The following is a 21234-nucleotide window of genomic DNA, read 5'->3' on the forward strand; positions in this document are numbered from 1 at the left end:
TGTGCCATGTTGCTCATGTAGAGGTTAATAGAATGCAAAAAGTTCCACTTCGCTATTTAGTCCTTTTGGCTTTAAAGAATCCAGGTAAAAGATCCATCTCATTTCAGCTCGGGACATTTGTTTAATATAGTTCCCTTTCCTCCAATGCTTAGGGACAATTTCTAAGCCTGTGACTACTGTCTCCTGGATTAGGCCCCCATGAAAATCAAGGTAATGCTTAGCTAGGGGACGCCCTTCAAACCTATTTTTGATGTTCCTAAGGTGTTCATTGATTCTGACATTCATGGGTCTCTTAGTACGACCCACATAGAGTTTGTCACAAGGACATTTAAAGTATAAATAACCCCTAGAGTGGTGCATGTAATGAAGTCATGAACAATAAAATCCTTCCCATCTCTAGAAATGCTTTGTTGTTTAGGTGCTTGTAATGATTTACATAACTTACATTTACCGCATGGGTAAAAGACTGTCAAGTTGTTCAGATATAATGGGGGGATGTTTTTAGGGGGATAGTGTTCTGGACTGATGGGGCATTCAAATTCCCCAGGTTTCTTGCTTTTCTATATATGAATTTGGGGTGTAAGGGTAACTTCTCCCCTATTATTTAATTATGCCTGCTTTTCCAAGACAAATCTGACATGCAGAAGTATTGTTGAGTGCTGTTGCTTCAAAAGCATCCAGCAACTAGAGGGGTTAACACAGTTACAGGAGACAGGGAGTGGTTAGCAGAGCCCCAGGGGGATTGTGAGGAACTTGTTGAATATTCTGGCAGCAGCAGAAGCAATGAGTGGTATGTGATCTCACAAAAGTTCAGGCAAGTGAACCATAGGGACACAGGATTCCATTAAAGAGTGAAGTTGGGCTAACCACTGTACTGCTAGTTGAGAAAGTCTATCATGAGCAGGAAGATAAGGACTGGAATACATTGTGTCACAGGGATTATCTCCCTCAGCAACCCCCCCTCCAACTCACTGTGCTAGAAGGAATGCTGTGTACTACCGTGCCTTTGCAAAGGGTCTTGATTTGAGCTAAACTATGCTATCAAAAGAGACTGTTAGTCAATGTTGTTAGGAAAATGGTGCCTTCCAGGTCCGTTTGAAGTTCGCCAATGACCATCTGGATAATCCAGAGGAGCCATGGGAGAAGGTCACATGGTCAGATGAGACCAAAATAGTACTTTTTGGTATAAACTTCACTCGCCGTGTTTGGAGAAAGAAGAAGGATGAGTACAACAACAAAAAACGTCATCCAAACCGTGAAGCATGGTGGGGGTTAGGCTACGTTCACACTAGCGTTGTGCGCCGCTGCATCGGCGACGCGACGCACAACGCACTGAAAAACGCGTGCAAACGCACGCAAAAACGCTGCGTTTTTCGACGCGTGCGTCGTTTTTTGACGAAAATCGGACGCAAGAAAAATGCAACTTGTTGCGTTTTCTTGGTCCGACGCTAGCGTCAAAAAAGACGCACGTGTCGGAAAACGCAACAAGCAAAAACGCATGCGTCCCCCATGTTAAACATAGGGGCGCATGACGCGTGCGTCGCCCGACGCTAGCGCGACGCACACTAGCCGAACGCTAGTGTGAACGTAGCCTAACATCATACTTTGGGGGTTCTTTTCTACAACTGGAACAGGATGCCTGCACCGTATTGAAGGGAGGATGGAAGGGGTCATCAACCTCCCCTGAGAGCACTGAAGATAGGTCGTGGCTGAGTCTTCCAGCACGACAATGCCCTGAAACACACAGCCAGCGCAACTAAGGAGTAGTTCAATAAGAAGCATTTCAAGGTTCTGGAGTGGCTTAGCCAGTCACCAAACATCCCAAATTTTTGAAGGCAGCTGAAACTCAGTGTTGCCCAGCGACAGCCCCGAAACCTGTAAGATTTGGAGAAGATATATATATATATGGAGGAGTGGGACAAAATCCCACCTGAAGTGTGCAAATTGTATCAAATATTACGTTTTCTTTTTCTATTGTATCAAATTCTTATTTCATGCAATAAAATACAAATTAATTATATAAGAATCATACAATGTGGTTTTATAGATTGTTTTTAAGATTCTGTCTCTCACAGTTGAAGTATACCCATGATAAATATTACAGACCTCTCCATTCTTTGTAGGTGAGAAAACGTACAAAATCTACAGTGTTTCAAATACTTATTTTCCCCACTGTATATATATGTAGGACATATCATGCTTACTTCCCTTCAAACTCAGAAGATGTGCAGAAGTTCCATCAGCTCAGAACTTGTAACAACCAGTTGAGCCCAGCTACACCCATCTACTGTTCAAAAAAGTCTGTCCAGAAGTGATCTTCATAGCTACAAGGACATACTTTCAACATGGAAATCAGGCCAATCAACTCACATATGCATGAAAACATAGGCACTGTGGTAAAGAAAAAAGGTAGTAGGTGCCCTGGGCTGACAAGTGAAAATGTGAAATATTTGACTGTAACAGAAGGCAGTTTATTTCCCAAAGGGCTGGAGCATTGTGTAATAATGTGTCTGCAGGCAACAATGAAAAATGGAGGAGGATTCTTGCAAATATGAAGCTGCATTCTAGCAAAGGAAGATACAATTTGGTCAGGATTAATGGTGCCCTCAGTGCTGAGACATATAGGAAGATAGTTATCCATCATATAATACCATTAGGTAGGCATCATATTTGCTCCAAATTTATTCTGCAGCTGGATAACAACTCTAAATGTAGAGCCAATTTCATTATGAACTATTTTGGCATAAAGAAGTCCTGGAAGTGTCAGTTTGACTTGGGTATACTAATAGACATGGTTAAACTAATAGATCACAGACAGCACATGAGTCAACAGTGTGATGCAGCAAAAAAGTCAAGCACAGTTCTAGGATGTATTAAGAGAAGCATAGAGTCTAGACCACATGAAGTAATTATACCCCTCTACTTCTCCTCGGTCAGGCCTCATCTGGAATACTGAGTCCAGTTCTGGGCACCACATTTTAATAAAGACACTGAACAACTGGGGCAAGTTCAGAAAAGAGCTACCAGGATGTTAAGCGAACTGAAAAGTATGTCCTATGAGGAACGATTAAAGGATCTGGGAATGTTTAGCTTGCAAAAAAGAAGGCTAAGTGGAAACTTTATAGCAGTCTACAAATATCTGAAGGGCTGTCACACTGTAGAGGGATCATCATTATTCTCATTTGCACATGGAAACACTAGAACCCACGGAATAAAAATGAAAGGAAGAAGATACAGATTAGATACTGTAAACAATTGTTGACAGTTATCTTTGTGGGTGTGATGGTGATCAATGAGTGGAACAGTCTGCTATGAGAGGTGGTAAGTTCTCCTTCAAAGGAAGTCTTCAAACAGAAGCTGGACAGACATCTGTCTGAGATGGTTTAGTGAATCCTGCATTGAGCAGGGAGTTGGACACAATGACCCTTGAGGTCCCTTCCAACTATAACATTCTGTGATTCTATAATTTAAAGCCTACAGAGCCTTGATCTCAACATAATAGAGTATCATGATTTTTCATAAAGAGACAGAAGGATGTCAAACCTGCAAACATAGAAGTTCTGATGATGCAGGCTACACTAAAATATGCAGTGTTCCTTTCCTGGGCTGCCGTCTTCAGTGCATGAGTGAGCGTGATAGAATTCTACATTACACGATCATGCATTAAAACAGTACCTGAGAGCGACAAGAAGGAAGCAGCTTATTTAGTGTAGCCTGCAACACTGACTTCGGGTGGTCCATGCGGCGAGTTATCTACAAAATGTGATTTAGAAAAATGATTATACTGCAAAGTCCTGCACTACAATCATTTTTTGTGAAACTAGATAATCTATGTGATTTCTCCAGATTTATGTACACTACCACAGAAGATATTTTCAAGCGAAGGGGTACCCCTGTTACCCATATGGACCAGGATGGCTAAACCCTATTGGGGGAAAAACTTGAAAGCATCCTTTCAGCTGTGAAAACAATATTTTTTTTGTGTGGTTTACAAAAACACTTTCTGAGAAGATGAAGCGGTCCCATGTGTCTTTTTTCTACTACCAATTATTTAGACGGTTATAAAATCAATTTATCTCCTGCTGTACCACGCAATCATGGACCAAAGACCTTTACCCAGACTGTGCTATACAATATAAATGTCAATGGACTTCCTCTATGGAAAGTGCAAGACCTACCAAGCAGTTGGTTCCCCATTAGAAAATCCAATACCAAAAAGACGCATTACCACTCGGGCCTGGGCATTGGGCTGACCTGCTATGGCTCTACATTACTTGGAATACTTTCCGTATGAACAATTCCTGGCACTGCTATTGTGAAGACCGATATGCGTTACTTCATAACAAAAAAAAATGCCGTATTTCATTTTGCTAGTATCCAAACCTTCTATATACTGTTCATGAAACATTTCTATGATGACACAGGTTCCTGATGAATGGCTGAGGATGAAATTTGAAGAATTTCAACCACAAACCAGCTGCTTTAATCAAGTCAAGGTACCAAGATCCTTGACACAAAAGCAGATGTACCAAAGAAGGCAGGATAATAAACAGTGATAATGACGAAACTGATGCTGGCCACCCTTGATCCCAAGTCTGCAGCTGTCAACGACAAATGTAAAGATAATGTAGCAGGATCTGAAGCCAAATTAAACAGTCTTTCATTGTCAACTTGATCCTCTCGATCTTGATCACAAGAATTATGTCCTGATCGACAGGTGTGGAAGATTAGTATTAGATACATGCCACAAGTTTGTTTTCTAAATGCAAAAGTAAGCAACTGTAGAAATACAGTTCATTAAAATTTCCTACTGTTTTGACAGTGTAGGTCATTCATAATATGACTGTGCTGTTGTTTCTGAAATAGATATTACAGAACATGTCTCATTGCTCTACATGCCCCTTCTTTCAGTGTTAGAATTAGCAGCAGGTAGGAAACATGTTTTACATAGCGCTTTAAAGTGTGAAGAGGGGATGAAGCATCCAAGTTCTCAGGGAGGGCAGATCACAAGGTATAGATAGATAAAAATGTACACACAAGCACGTCTGCAGGGGAGGAGGAAGAAATCATACAAGGTTTGTATGAGTGTAGCAAGAGAAGAGCAGACAGGGAAGACTCTACAGGGCAAAGGAATATCACACACACTACTTAGCATCAGTGTCTGTCAGGACAAGGGAGAGAAGATACCTCATGGGCTGTAGAAGGAAAAATCAATATAGGAATAAAGCAGCGCTAGTTCATGAGAGTGAGTGAAGTTGCATATTCAATCATTTTGGAGTAAAAAAAGGTGACAGCTTAGCCTAGATGAAGTAAAAAAATTGAGTGTCCTGCTACTCTAAACGACACATAGGGAAATGGTAACCCCACAGCAAAACCTAAAAAAGGTCCTCACTTATGCCACATACACTAATTGCTGAAATGCAGAAACCAGTGTGTCTGTGGCCTCAACGTCTCATCATTCGCGCTAGTTCACACAGCAAACAAGGAGCAGAAAAAACATAAGTAAAATCAGTCACCTTTCTGCAAGCCATAGCTACAGGCAGTTTTTGAGAGCCATTATATCTTGATTTTCTTAAAAACAGAGACATACGACATTTCTACTATCCATTTTTGATAAAAAGTAAGAGGTATCAGAATGATCACGGTGCCGATAGACCAACAGGTGTGATCTTGGGTGTGCTGCTGAATGTTCATTGTGGAGTATTCGGCTAAACAAAGCCAATTAGCAAGGGCAGGAAGCTAAGAAGAATCCACTGACCAATGACTGGCTCAGATCAAAGCTTCTATCTCATTTGATTAATATTGATTTTTGCTCTGTATGGAATATAGTTAACACCCGCCAATGTAGCTCAAATTAATTCAAGACCATGTCAATTTCAATTAAACTCAAATTGACAAGTAATCTTATAAAACACAATAGTTATTGGAAATTCATTTGCAGCTGTGGCCCAGTCTAAAAATAAAGACCAACCGTGAAATGTGACTTTGGGCTTTCAGCCAGAAAGCACAGAATGTCTAACAAACCCAGATGACAAAGGCCATTGCTGGGCGTGGGACAGACCACACACAACGGCATGTGCAACAGGCAGCACTGATTATTTGCTGTCAGATTAATAACGAGAAAGGCAAAAACGTTTTTTTCTATAAAGATTTCACTATTAATCAAGCCTTCATCAGTAGATTCTTATTGACCAAAATATTAAGCCGTTCTGTTCCTGTGTGTCGAGACAGGACCAGGACGTACTGTCCAGTGCAGGACTTGGGGGGATCGATTAGGGTATGGATTCTTTTCGTATTTTACACCAGTTTAAGGCCTTTTTAAAATACTTTTTATCAATGGGTCAATCTCATTAAAGGGAACCTGACAGCTGAGATATAGTACATACACACAGGGAGAGACCGGTCACTAATGGGGAGTAGGCAGGGAGAAGCCACCGAGGACCTGCCTGTCAGACTAGTCTCTCTTGAGGCTCTGGCTCTTTAAGTGAACTTGTCAGGAAGATTTTTCTCAGTAAACTACAAACACTGTAAGGTCAGCACCATTATACTGATTAAAATGATACCTTGGTTGATGAAATCTGTTTTGTAGTTGTTGTTTAATCTTTGTCATTTTTAGTTAATAATATGCTCGTGCTCCGGGGCGGCCTGTTGGGCAGGGCTTTATGTGGTGGTCTGATTAGGTATTCATCTGTATGGGCTTATGATAGGTCACTGATCCTTCACTGACCTGCCTCCTAGTTTACATAATGCAGATACTATTGTGTGGTTAGAAAAACAAATTACATTAAGCAAAATGGCGCCTGCGTTATAGCTGTCAGGCTCCCTTTAACTGATCGCTTGCGTTTTATGTAGTAATAATAATAATAATAACAATTTTATTTATATAGCGCCAACATATTCTGCAGCGCTTTACAAATTATAGAGGGGACTTGTACAGACAATAGACATTACAGCATAACAAAAATCACAGTTCAAAATAGATACCAAGAGGAGTGAGGGCTCTACTCGCAAGCTTACAAACTATGAGGAAAAGGGGAGACACGAGAGGTGGATGGTAGCAATTGCTTTGTTGTTCGGACCAGCCATAGTGTAAGGCTCGAGTGTTCATGTAAAGATGCATGAACCAATTAACAGACTAAGTATGTAGCAGTACAGACAGAGGGCTATTAACTGCATAAATTGTATGAGAACATGATGCGAGGAACCTGATTTTGGTTTAACTTATATGAATGGGCCACATAGGGATAATTAGGTTAATGCGTTGAGGCGGTAGGCCAGTATGAACAAATGCATTTTTAGGGCACGCTTAAAACTGTGGGGATTGGGGATTGCCGTATATACTCGAGTATAAGCCGAGAATTTCAGCCCATTTTTTTAGGCTGAAATTGCCTCTCTCGGCTTATACTCAAGTCATACTCGAGGGTCGGCAGGAGAGGTGGAGTGGCAGCTGTCTAAGCATACTCACATGCTCCTGGCGCGGTCCCTGCTTCCCCGATGCCGGCAGCTTCTTCCTGTAGTGAGTAATGAATATGGACCCGACTCCACTCCCATAACCTCAAGTCATTAGCAGAACGGAGAGCACGGGTAGGGTGGAAGGCTGAGATCAGGGAGGAGATGTAGGGTGGTGCTGAGCCATGGAGCGCTTTGTGAATGACGGTAATAGTTTTGTACTGGATTCTGGAGTGGATGGCTAACCAGTGTAATGACTGGCACAGGGTAGAGGCATCGGTGTAACGGGTGGTGAGGAATATAATCCTGGCTGCAGCATTCAGGACAGATTGGAGCGGAGAGAGTTTGGTAAGAGGGAGGCCGTTTAGGAGAGAGTTACAATAGTCCAGACGAGAATGAATGAGTGAAACAGTAAGAGTTTTTGAAGATTCGAAAGTAAGAAAAGGGCGAATTCTAGAAATGTTTTTGAGATGCAGATAAAAAGAGCGAGCCAGTGATCGGATGTGGGGGGTGAAGGAAAGCTCGGAATCAAGTATGACCCCAAGGCAGCAGGCATGTTGCTTGGGAGTAATGGTGGAACCACACACGGAGATGGCAATGTCAGGGAAAGATAGGTTAGTAGAGGGAGAGAACACGAGGAGTTCAGTTTTTGACAGGTTCAGTTTCAGATAGAGGTGTTAGTGATGTTAGAGACAGCGGTAAGACAATCACTGGTGTTTTCTAAAAAGACAGGCGTGAGATCAGAAGAAGAAGTGTATAATTGGGTGTCATCAGCATAGAGATGGTACTGGAAACCAAATCTACTGATTGTTTGTCCAATAGAAGCAGTATACAAAGAGAAGAGGAGGGGGCCTAGGACTGATCCTTGAGGAACCCAACAATAAGGGGAAGGTGAGAGGAGGAACCAGCAAAAGATACAGTGAAGGATCGGTCAGAGAGATAGGAGCAGAACCAGGAGAGAACGGTGTACTTGAGGCCGATGGAGCGGAGCATAGTGAGGAGGAGCTGATGATCCACAGTATCGAATGCTGTGGATAGATCCAAGAGAATTAGCATGGAGTAGTGACCATTAGATTTAGCTGTTAGTAGGTCATTAGAGACTTTAGTGAGGGCAGTTTCAGTAGAGTATAAAGAGCGGAAACCAGATTGAAGAGGGTCAAGAAGAGAGTTATCTGAGAGATAGCAGGTAAGACGGGAGTGGACCAGGCGTTCGGGGAGTTTAGAGCTGAAGGGAAGATTATGAAGAAAAAAGGGAACAGCACAATGTCTACTTATCTTCAGGTGCAGGGCCCCAGGATAAGTCCATGTATCCAAATAGTTCAATATATGGCAAAAAAGAGGCAGCACTCCATGTTAGGCTTGAGAAAGGCTCAGTCCGAGGCGAAACGTCGCCCTGAACAGTGGGTTGATTAAATCCTGCATGTTTAAACACTGCTAACATGGAGTGCTGCCTCTTTTTTGACATATATTGAAGGGAAGATTAGAGACAGGTCTATAATTAGCAGCACAGTTTTGATCGAGGGATGGTTTTTCAAGTAGTGGATGTATGATGGCATGCTTAAATGAGGAGGGAAAGATACCAGAAGATAGAAAGGTTGAATATTTTTGTTAAATGAGAGGTGACAGCTGGAGAAAGGGACTGTAGGAGATGTGACGGAATGGGGTCACTAGTGCAAGTGGTCGGGTGAGAAGTTTCAAGGAGCCTGATTACTTCTTCTTCTGTAACTGGTTCGAAGTTAGAGAGTGAACTAGATGCTGTGTGTGAGGGAGGACAGTGCATGATATGAAGGGATTGGGAGATAATTTCCTGTCGGATGTGGTCAATTTTTTCTTTGAAGTAATTGGCCAGATCATCAGCCCGGAGATCTGTGGTTGGGGTCTGCACTCTTGGGTTGAGTAGAGACTGGAAAGTGTCAGAGACGTTTAGGGTTATTGGACAGGGAGGTGATAAGGGTGTTAAAATAGGTTTGTTTGGAGAGGTGAAGGGAAGAGTTGTATGTTTTAAGCATAAACTTATAATGGATGAAATCTTTGGGTAGATTAGATTTTCTCCACAGACGTTTGACGCACCTGGAGCACCGCTGCAGGAAGCATGTTTGCAGCGTGTGCCACGGTTGTCGCCTTCTGTGCCCAGTTGTTCTATGTATAGGAGGTGCAGTTTCATCCAGAGCACTTTGCAGGGTTTCATTGTAATGCTTCAGAGCAGAATCAGGACATGAGATGAAGGAGATAGGGGCCAATGAGGACTGCAAGTTCTTCTCAAGTTTCTAGGTGTTAATGGCCTGTATGTTTCTATAAGTGTGGAAAGTGGGGGTGACCCGGGCGGGATGGCAGTTCTTGATAGAGAATGAAAGAAGGTAGTGGTGAGAGAGCGGGAGAGGGGAGTTTGTGAAATCATCCACTGAGCAAAGCCGGGAGAAGACCAAGTCAAGGGAGTTTCCATCTTCATGTGTTGGAGAGTTAGTATGCTGCGAGAGGCCGAAAGAGGAGGTTAGAGATAAAAGGTGAGAAGCAGATGGGGAGAGGTGAAAAGCAATGCAGATGTTGAAACCACCCATGATGAGGGTGGGGGTGTCACAGGAGAGAAAGTGTGGAAGCCAGGTGGCAAAGTGATCCAGGAACTGATGAGAGGGGCCGGGAGGAAGATACACTACCGCCACTCGCATGGAGAAGGGGATGTAGAGTCTGACTGCATGGACCTCAAAAGAAGGGAATACAAGTGAGGGTACTTGGGGGATAACCTGAAAGGTACATTTGGTTGATAGGAGCACGCCAACGCCTCCACCTGCTCTGTAAGTCTTTGCTGGCAAACAAATCATTACAAGGCATACATTTAATTTGTTTGAGATCCATTGATTTTAATGGACATCTGTGGTTCTCCAAAACAGTGTAAAGTTTGCTCCAGCACTCTTCTCTGACTAAGAGCAGGTGCAGACGGCCATATAGTCTCTGATAAGAGAGATTGGGACGGTTATGCAAATGGCACTCTCATCACAGTGTGATCATAGTGTGATCTGATTCTCTCAAGTGATGATAAGATGGAGAAAAAAGTCTCCATATTCTCCATTCTGTTGGTGTGCGGAAATCGGACTGCACTCAGATGTGATCCAAGTGCAGTCCCATGTTTCCCATGTACTCACTGACTTGCACGATCAGAATATTGGATCAAACTCAGGCATGTAGGGATTTCTTCCTCAGACAGCCTCTATCTAAGGATAAAATCGGACATGTGCACGGCCCCACAGGCTAAGATTGGTCCGAGTGGGATCCAATGTTTTGTCAGATCGCACTCGGACAGTAAATACGCTTGTCTGCACCTGCCCTAACTCACACATATCCTATATCCAAAAGTTTTTCACTACAGGGATTTGGCAAAGCATACAGTCCAATCCTCGATGTTTTAGGGGGGCACCAGTATGAAGCCAACTGAGCTAACAGTCAGACATTTCTGACTGTTTACAGGAATTCTTGTTCAGCGAATGATAATTTTTTTTTTTTTTTTTTAATATAAGCTTAAACCAAATCTTGGTATTTAGCATTTTCTTAAAGGAACACTGAGTATTAACACACTGTGCTTTGGCTAAATCAGTTCCTAAGGGGCAGCGGAGGACTGAGGGATTTATTACCATAACCAGCATCATGCACCAGTGTCTCAGGCCCCTTTCACACATCAGTTTTTTGCCATCGCAATCCGTCAAATTTTTTAAAAAACGGATCCGGAGACTGATGCTGCCGGATCCGTTTTTTTCTTACAGACTTGTATAAGCATTTAATCCGTCATTCGCCGGATTTGTCAAAAATTGTTTGACTGGTGGCCGGAGACAACGGACAAAGTCAAAAATTTTGTGTACGTGGAAAAAACGGACAGCAACGGATTAATCGCCGTCCGTCGTTTGCTCTAATGGAAGCCTGTGGGTGCCAGATCAGTCAAATGAGGGAATCCGGCAACGAATTCGGTTTTTTTAAACTGAACATGCTCCGATTTTTTTTAGGATCTAATTAGCCAGATCAGTTAGTCGAATCCGGCAAAAAAACTGATCCATCGCATCAGTTTTTCACAATCTGCGACGAATCCGTCGAGCCAGCAGATTGTGACTGATGGCAAAAAATTGATGTGTGAAAGGGGCCTAAAACGATGCATAAGTATTCCTATAAAGACATGTTCAAAAAGGAAGAAAATGGGCAAGTGTGATAGCATTTATCTTAATGACATCAATAATGAAGTCTATGATAGATGGTATACAGAACCCCATATTCTGCTTTATATCAGTGACTATATTACCATGGAAGTTAGATGTCTCCAATTATTATTAGTCGGGACCTCAGGAATATTTACCCTGTAAAAGGGAACAGTCAATCACAGAATAGGCTACACTGGGATTATCTAAAATTTACAAAGATGAACAGATGTAAATTTCACTGCACCTACCTGATCATAAAAACTTTCCAACACCAATGTAAACCTGTTAGTTATACTCACAGCACTGACTTATGGATTGTAACCGGAGACAAGTCAGAATTACAAAGCCATAAAACGTGCTCATACCATCAGCAAATCTCTGCGCTACTAATGCAAATGCTTCATCTGGGAAAAGTTAGGAACTGGTAAATCTCAGCACTTCCAGGATACATATTCAGCATTGGATCTAAAACACTGCAGCATGAATGGTATAATGCCTACATGAGGCACTGAGCGGTGATACGTCTTTCATTGAAAAAGAATGAAGAATCTGCTTGTAAGATTCTTAAATCCAGAACATTTTAAAGATCTGCAGCATATCAACATCTAATATCTTAAATGCTCTGGACACCTTTGACCTAGAATGATTTTTACATATGTCAGGAGTTATCTTTAGTTTATAAAATTGGACAAAGTTTCATCCTATAATCTTCATTTGTTCAATTATTTTCTGACTCCCCGATATACAGTTTCACGTTTTTCTCTTGTGGGAGTGTCTCTCCTAGTAATATAGTTTGGATAAGAGGTCTGTGTGCATCCGTCATGCTGCTGTCTTTACTGCTCATATATTAGAACAGCTTCTATCCTGCACTTATTGCCTCTACATGAGGCTTTCTTTTTTATCAATAGCGTTTTATCTGTTTTTTTTATATATATATATATATATATATATATACATATATATATATATATATGTATATATATATATATATATATATATATAGACACTGTTCAGCAGCAAGATGGCAGAAAATGTTTATAAAGACTATTTAGAAAGTTACATAATACTGCATTTAGGAAGAAATTGAACAATAAAAACGGATCATGGTGATTCTGAGACTGTTTTCTCGTGACATATTGTACTTCATGATAGTGTTAAAATTTCTTCGATATGACTTGCGTTTATTTGTGAAAAAAATGGAAATTTGGCGAAAATTTTGAAAATTATCGCAATTTTCAAACTTTTAGTTTTTATGCCCTTAGAGAGTCATACCACACAAAATAGTTAATAAATAACATTTGTCACATTTCTGCTTTACGGAAACATAATTTTTTTTAATGTTAAAAAGTTATAAGGGTTAAAAGTTGACCAGCGATTTCTCATTTTTACAACAAAATTTGCAAAACCGAAAATGCCCAAAAGAGACACCATTCAAAAAACACATTCAAGAAGTTTATTAACCCTTCAGGTGTTTCACAGGAATTTTTGGAATGTTTAAAAAAAAATGAACATTTAACTTTTTTTCACAAAAATCTTACTTCAGATCCACTTTGTTTTATTTTCCCAAGGGTAACAGGAGAAATTGGACGCCAAAAGTCGTTGTACAATTTGTTCTGAGTACGCCACTGTTTGGGCGCATGGCAGAGCTCGGAAGGGAAGGAGCGCCATTTGTCTTTTCAATGCAAAATTTGCTGGAATTGAGATCGAACACCATGTCGCCTTTGGAGAGCCTCTAATGTGCCTAAACAGTGGAAACCCCCCACAAGTGACACCATTTTGGAAAGTAGACCCCTAAGGAACTAATCTAGATGTGTGGTGAGCACTTTGAACCCCCAAGTGCTTCACAGAAGTTTATAATGCAGAGCCGTAAAAAAAAAAAAAAAATCACATTTTTTTCAAAAAAATTATCTTTTCGCCCCAAATTTTTTATTATCCCAAGGGTAACAGGAGAAATTGGACCCCAAAAGTTGTTGTGCAATTTGTTCTGAGTATGCTGATACCCCATATGTGGGGATTAACCACTGTTTGCGCGCATGGCAGAGCTCGGAAGGGAAGGAGCGCCGTTTGACTTTTCAATGCAAAATTGGCTGGAATTTAGATCGCACACCATGTCATGTTTGGAGAGCCCCTGATGTGCCTAAACAGTGGAAACCCCCGACAAATGACACCATTTTGGAAAGTAGACCCTCTAAGGAACTTATCTAGATGTGTGTTGAGAACTTTGAACCCCCAACTGCTTCACTAAAGTTTATAATTAGTGATGAGTGAGTGTACTCGTTGCTCGGGTTTTTCCGAGCACGCTTGGGTGATCTCTGAATATTTGTAACTGCTCGGGGATTTAGTTTTCATCGCAGCAGCTGAATGATTTACAGCTACTAGCCAGCTTGATTACATGTGGGGATTCCCTATTAACCAGGCAACCCTCACATGTATTCAGCCTAGCTAGTAGCTGTAAATCAATCAGCTGCTGTGCAGAAAAAGAAACCTTCGAACACTAACAAATACTCGGAGACCACCCGAGCAACGAGTATACTCGCTCATCATTATTTATAATGTAGAGCCGTGAAAATTAAAAAATCATTTTTTTTCCCACAAAATGATCTTTCAGCCTGCAATTTCTTATTTTTCCAAGGGTAACAGGAAATTTTGGACCCCAAAAGTTGTCCCGAGTATGCTGATACCCCATATGTGGAGGGGGGGGAACCACTGTTTGGGGGCATGGCAGAGCTCGGAAGGGAAGGAGCGCCGTTTTGGAATGCAGACTTTGATTGCATGGTCTGCGGGCGTCACATTGCGTTTGCAGAGCCCGATGTACCTAAACAGTAGAACCCCCCCAAGTGACCCCATATTGTAAACTAGACCCCCCAAGGAACTTATCTAGATGTGTTATGAGAACTTTAAACCTCCAAGTGTTTCACTAAAGTTTATAATGCAGAGCCGTGAAAATACAAAATATTTTTTTCCACAAAAATAATTTTTTAGCCCCCAAATTTTTATTTTCACAAGGGTAACAGGAGAAATTGGACTGCACCACTGTTTGGCCGCACGGCAGAGCTCGGAAGGGAAGGAACACCGTTTTATTTTTTCAACGCAGAACTGGCTGGATTGAGATCTGACACTATGTCGCATTTGGAGAGCCCCTGATGTGCCTAAACAGTGGAAATCCCCCAATTCTGACTCCAACCCTAACCCCAACACACCCCTAACCCTAATCCCAACCCTAACCACAACCACACCCCTAACCCGAACACACCCCTAACCCTAATCCCAACCACACCCCTAACCTCAACACACCCAAAACCCTAATCCCAACCCTATCTACACCACTAACCCTAATCCCAACCATAAACATAACCCAAACCCTAAGACCAACTCTAGCCCCAACCCTAACCCTAACTTTAGCCCCAACCCTAACCCTAATGGGAAAATGGCAATACTTTTTTTTTATTTATTTATCCCTAACTAAGGGGGTTTGAGTTACTATTTATAGCGGGTTTTTATGTTTGGAAGCTGTCGTAAACTAAAAGACGCTTTTTATTTAAAAAAATAGTTTTTGCATCACCATATTTTGAGAGCTATAATTTTTCCATATTTTGACCCACAGAGTCATGTGAGATCTTGTTTTTTGCGGGACGAGTTGACTTTTTTTGGTAACATTTTCAGGCACATGACATTTTTTGATCGCTTTTTATTCCGATTTTTGTGAGGCAGAATGAACAAAAATCAGCAATTCCTGAATTTCTTTTAGGGGGGCGTTTATACTGTTCTGCGTGTGGTAAAATGGATAAAGCAGTTTTATTCTTCGGGTCAGTAAGATTACAGCGATACCTCATTTATATCTTTTTTATGTTTTGGCGCTTTTACACAATAAAAACTATTTTATATAAAAAATAATTGTATTTGCATCGCTTTATTCTGAGAGCTATAACTTTTTTATTTTTCTGCTGATAGAGCTGCATGGCAGATTTGTTTTTGCGGGACAAGGTGACGTTTTCAGTGGTACCATGTTTATTTATATCCGTCTTTTTGATCGCATTTTATTGCACTTTTTGTTCGGCAGTATGATGATAAAGCATAGTTTTTTGCCTCATTTTTTTTTACGGTGTTCACTGAAGGGGTTAACTAGTGGGACAGTTTTAATATGTGTACTTTTATTGTTTTTTTTTATTTACATAAATACGGTAAATGGATTTATTGGAAAAATATATATATATATATTTTTATTTTTTTTAACTTTATAACATTGTCCCAGGTTGGGACATCACTATATAAAGTCAGATCGCTGATCTGACACTTTGCATGTAGGAGGCTTGCCGGCGTCTGGACCCGGAAGGACCCCGCGGCCATTTTGGATCTGGGGTCTCCATGGAGACCACCGGAACAACGCGATCGCATCGCCTTGTTCCGGTGGGAGAGCGCAGGGAGCCCCCTCCCTGCGCAATTGTTCTCTGTGCCACTGTTACTACTGACAGCGGCATCAGAGGGGTTAAATGCCCACGATCGGCGATGGGCATTGCTGCGAGGTGTTAGCTGTCACATACAGCTGACACCCGCACACGATCACCGCGGCATTCACCGTGCGACCACGCGATCGTGCCGCCGTACTAGTACTGCGGTTTGCAGGAACACAGTTCCCGCAGAGCAATACTAGTACGGCGCATGTCAGGAAGTGGTTAATGTCATACAGTGGCATGTAAAAGTGTGGGCACCCCTGGTCAAAATTACTGTTATTGTGAACAATTAAGCAAGTTGAAGATGAAATGATCTCTAAAAGGGCTAATGTTAAAGATGACACATTTGCGTTGTATTTTTGGAAAAAAAAATATTATATTTTACATTTTAAAAATTATAAAATGGAAAAAAATGTTAAAGTTTGAGCATCCTGCATGGTTAGTACCTAGTAGCAACCTACTTTTGCACGTATCACAGCTGGTAAACACTTTTTGTAGTCAGTCAAGTGTCTTTCAATTCTTGTTTGAGGGATTTTCATCCATTCATCCTTGGAAAATTCTTCCAGTTCTGTGACATTCCTGGGTCGTCTTGCATGCGCTGCTTTTTTGAGGTCTAGCCACAGATTTTCAATGTTGTTCAGATAAGGGGACTGTGAGGACCATTGTAAGGCTAAGTGCACACCTTGCGGAATTTTTGCGGCAATTCCGCAACTCCTGCTGCGGGTATATCGCATGCGGAATTGGCATGCGTATTCTCGTTTAACACTAGCGTTTTGCAAGCGTACTTAACTTGCAGAATGCTAGCGTTTTCCAAGCGATCTGTAGCATCGCATGGAAAACTGATTGACAGGTTGGTCACACTTGTCAAACATAGTGTTTGACAAGTGTGACTCACTTTTTACTATTGATGCTGCCTATGCAGAATCAATAGTAAGAAGATCTAATGTTAAAAATAATAAAAAAAATACAAAAAATGGTTATTGTCACCTTCCGACGTCACCCGATCTCCTCAGCGGTGCACGCGGCGGCTTGAATGCTGTGTGCGACGGACCTGGGATGACGTCACAGTCCCAGGTCCTTCGCACACAGCATCCCTGGGAACGGAAGCCGCCGCTGGCACCGCTGAGAGGCGGGAGGACTTCGGGGGCCATCGGAAGGTGAGTATATCACTATTTTTTATTTTAATTCTCTTTTTTAACAATTATATGGTGCCTAGTATGTGGAGGAGAGTCTACTCTCCTCCACCCTGGGTACCATCCGCACATGATCCGCTTACTTCCTGCATGGTGAGCATAGCCCCATGCGGGAAGTAAGCGGATCAATGCATTCCTATGTGTGCGGAATCCCCGCGATTCTGCAAATTAATGAACATGCTGCGTTTTTTTCTGGAATGCGTTTCCGCTCAGGAGAAAAACGCAGCATGTGCATACAAAATGCGGATTGCATTCTTTTAATAGGATGCTTAATGTGAGCGTTTTTTTCGCAGTTTTATCGCGTTTTTATAGCGAAAAAACGCGAAAAATCCAGAACATGTGCACACAGCCTAAAACATTCAGCTTGCTCCTTTTGAGGTAGTCTATTGTGGATTTTGACATGTGTTTAGGATCATTATCCATTTGTAGAAGCTGTCCTCTTTTCAACTTCAGCTTTTTTTTTACAGATGGTGTAATATTTTTATCAAGAATTTGTTAAAATTTCATTGAATCCATTCTTCCCTCTACCTGTGCCACTGGCTGCAAAACAACCCCAAACCATAATTGATCCACCACGCTGAAATTCTGGGCCCTTTTTTCTCCACACATACCTTTGATCATTGTGACCAAAGAGTTCTATTTTAACTCTCAACTTGTTTCCAAAATGCATCAGGCTTGTTTAATGTTATTTTGCATACTTCTGAAGCTGAATTTTATGGTGAGGACGCTGGAGAGGTTTTCTTCTGATGACTTTTCCATGAAGGCCATCTGAACAGTAGAACAATGTACCACAACTCAAGAATTTGCTAAATCTTTCTGAAGGTCATTTGCTGTCAAGCGGGGGTTCTGATTTGCCTCTCTAGCAATCCTACGAACAGCTCTCACTGAAATTTAGTTTGCTCTTCCAGACCTTAGCTTGACCTCCACTGTTCCTGTTAACAGCCATTTCTTAATTACGTTTCGAACTGAGGAAAGGGCAACTTGAAGATGCTTTGCCATCTTCTTGAAGACTTCTGCTTTGTGGGCCTCCACCTTTTTCAGAGTACTAGGCAGCTGCTTAGAAGAACCCATGGCTGCTGTTTTTTGACACAAGGTTAGAGGAGCCTGGTTTTTATTAGGCTGGGAAATTTGCATCACCTGACCTTTCCTAATGATGATAGCGGACAAGCTATAACCCTAACAGGCCAATTAAGGGCTGAAACCTTGGTCACAGTTATCTGAGCACACAAATCTCCAAGGGTGCCCAAGGTTTTACTTTGGCCCATTTTCTTTTTAGTAATTTTTTAAAATGTAAAAAATTAAAATATATACTTTTTTTTTTGTTGCTTAAAGGGACACTGTCACCTGAATTTGGAGGGCACAATCTTCAGCCATGGAGGCGGGGTTTTGGGGTTTTTGATTCACCCTTTCCTTACCCGCTGGCTGCAGTATTGGATTGAAGTTCATTCTCTGTCCTCCGTAGTACATGCCTGCACGGGGGCAATCTTGCCTTGCGCAGGCGTGTACTATGTAGGACAGAGAATGAACTTCAATCCAATATTGCAGCCAGCATGCAGCCAGCGGGTAAGGAAAGGGTGAATCAAACACCCGAAAACCCCGCATCCATGGTTGAAGATTGTTCCCTCCAAATTCAGGTGACAGTGTCCCTTTAAAATACAAAGTAATTATGTGATCTTTAACTTTAGGCCTTTTAGAGATCATTTCATCTTCAATTTGCTTTTCACAATAACAGTAATCTTGACCAAAGGTGCCCAAACTTTTACATGCCACTGTAAATGGAATATCACCCTGTATTTCCTCAGATTTCCCTAAAATGGCATTTGAAAATCGGCCAACTCTAAGTCAGAGCTCAAAAATAAATATGTTGACATATTTGTGATAAACTTTATTTGAGAGTCTAAATTGTTTAGCAATTTACACTATACAATAGTTAGCTAGAGACAGAGACCACCAGTAACAGCAAAGCTTCCTCCATAATCATTATACATATAACTCTTAACTCTACATTAGGTGCCTGTACATTGAAAAGTCTGTTTTTCTTCTGGAAGAAGAGGGATTCCCTGCCACGCTCATCCCATTACCATTTCTAAATCACATAATGCCCTCTGCATTGTTACAAGTCTCCCAATTTCATTTTACATCTTCTCAGCCAAAAAAAAAAGGAATAAATAAACCTGAAGCATTAGTGCAAGTGCTCGAAACTTACAGACTCCCTTTTCCCTTGGGATTTGCTATGAGAACGAGAGCGGGAGATATTGCTGAAGAAGGAATCTTTCTTTCCGGCTGACAGAGGAGGAGAATCTGTGTGGTCGAGGCCTCCAGGCAAACTCTCTATACTGGGAGATGAGCTGACGTTCTTCGAGCTTTGGCCTAGAATAAAATACAGACAGCACAAGTTTTTAGAAGAGCAGTCGGCTTGTTTCAGTTCACACATGCCCTGATTTTAGGGGAATCACTACATGTAAGGCAAGACGAAAAGGAAATCATCAGAGAAGGGTATCAGGTAGCTTCCATACATTAGTGGTACATGTGAATATGTAGTAATATACCATATCTCATAATGGAAAAGTGGCACCCTCTTCACCCTACGCAGCTTTTAGCTCAATTTTACGGCATCTGGCTCTCTGTAACTGTGCATGTGATTTAACAGCATGTCAGGTGTAGTGTTCATCAATAAACTGCACTGTAGGAAATTAACGAGTTAGTGCACTACTTATGCGTCCAATAGGTGGCGCTATAGAGTATTAGTTCTCTTCTTGTATTGTATGGCAAATACGTCTACTTACATTGGCATGCCAGAGCTGGTATGTCACTCGCCACAAGGAGAAACGTTACACCTTAGACCTCAGTTCAGAGCCCCTAACGTAGCCAAATCAGATCTCATACTTCGCACTGACGAGGGCAAATACCCCAAAACACTGTCTGCAAATTGAGATTCTGATTTGGCCTTTATCCTAAGTTAGGCTATGTGCATACGCTGCGGATTTTGCTGCGGATCCGCAGCAGTTTCCCATGAGTTTACATTACAATGTAAACCTATGGGAAACAAAAAACGCTGTGCACATGCTGTGGAAAAAATGCGCAGAAACGCAGCGGTTTACCTTCCGCAGCATGTCACTTCTTTCTGCGGATTCCGCAGCGGTTTTACAGCTGCTCCAATAGAAAACCGCAGTTGTAAAACCGTTTTTGCCCTGCAGATTTATGAAGTCCGCTGTGGAAAAATCCGCAGTGGACCATTCTACGTGTCCACATAGCCTTATATTAAAAGGCTTATTAAAGGGTGGATTGTGACTTGTAGGCTTCCTGCTTCCAACAGGTGGCGCTATAGAGTTCTAGTTCTATTCCTGTCTGAAGAGGCAATTTGCATATTTAATTTCCCAGAGGAGCACTGCATGGTGAATTAGCTTCCTTACATTGGCATGCCAGAGCCGGTATGGCATTCTTCACAAGGAGAAACCTTACCCTTAAGGCTACTTTCACACTTCCGTTTTCTGGGGTCCGTCGTGGTGCAGCAAAATGACGTATAGACGAACGTCATGACAATATGGAAAAACGTGTGCGACGGATCCAGTGTAATGATGGATCCGTCGTAGAGAAATTCCGGGAATTAAATGTCCGGGGATGAGAGAGAGAGACTTTTTTCCAGACTTGAAAATCCTTCCGGGCATGCTCAGAAGGGAAAAACTGGATTCCTGCGTGTGACGGTCAACGACGGATCCTGCGCCCATGGGCATACATTGGAGCCGACGGCGGGCAGCGCAGGGTGCATCGCTGAACGATTTTCCGACGTGCACAAAAAAAATTACAATGAATGTTTTCTCTGCCCGACGGAACGCTATTTTACGACGGATCCAGTGCACGACGGATGAAACGGATGGTCATCCGTCGCTAATACAAGTCTATAGGAAAAAACAGGATCCTGCATTCTCAAAAATCAACGGATTGTGACGGATCTGAAAA

At 41.8% G+C, this 21234-nt stretch overlaps 1 protein-coding gene across 5 annotated transcripts in view; it reads right to left on the reverse strand.

Annotated features, from left to right (window-relative positions):
* The window catches only part of TBC1D5 (TBC1 domain family member 5), an 811132-nt gene that overhangs the window by 66897 nt on the left and 723001 nt on the right, over positions 1-21234 (reverse strand). For all 5 annotated transcript variants that reach the window (XM_069729958.1, XM_069729963.1, XM_069729960.1 and 2 more), the window contains one exon: positions 19481-19644. In XM_069729958.1, coding sequence (XP_069586059.1) covers positions 19481-19644 — 164 coding nt within the window. The remainder of the gene's footprint in view (positions 1-19480; positions 19645-21234) is intronic.

This window comes from Ranitomeya imitator, chromosome 6, assembly GCF_032444005.1.
Source record: "Ranitomeya imitator isolate aRanImi1 chromosome 6, aRanImi1.pri, whole genome shotgun sequence".
Classification (NCBI taxonomy): Eukaryota; Metazoa; Chordata; class Amphibia; order Anura; family Dendrobatidae; genus Ranitomeya; species Ranitomeya imitator.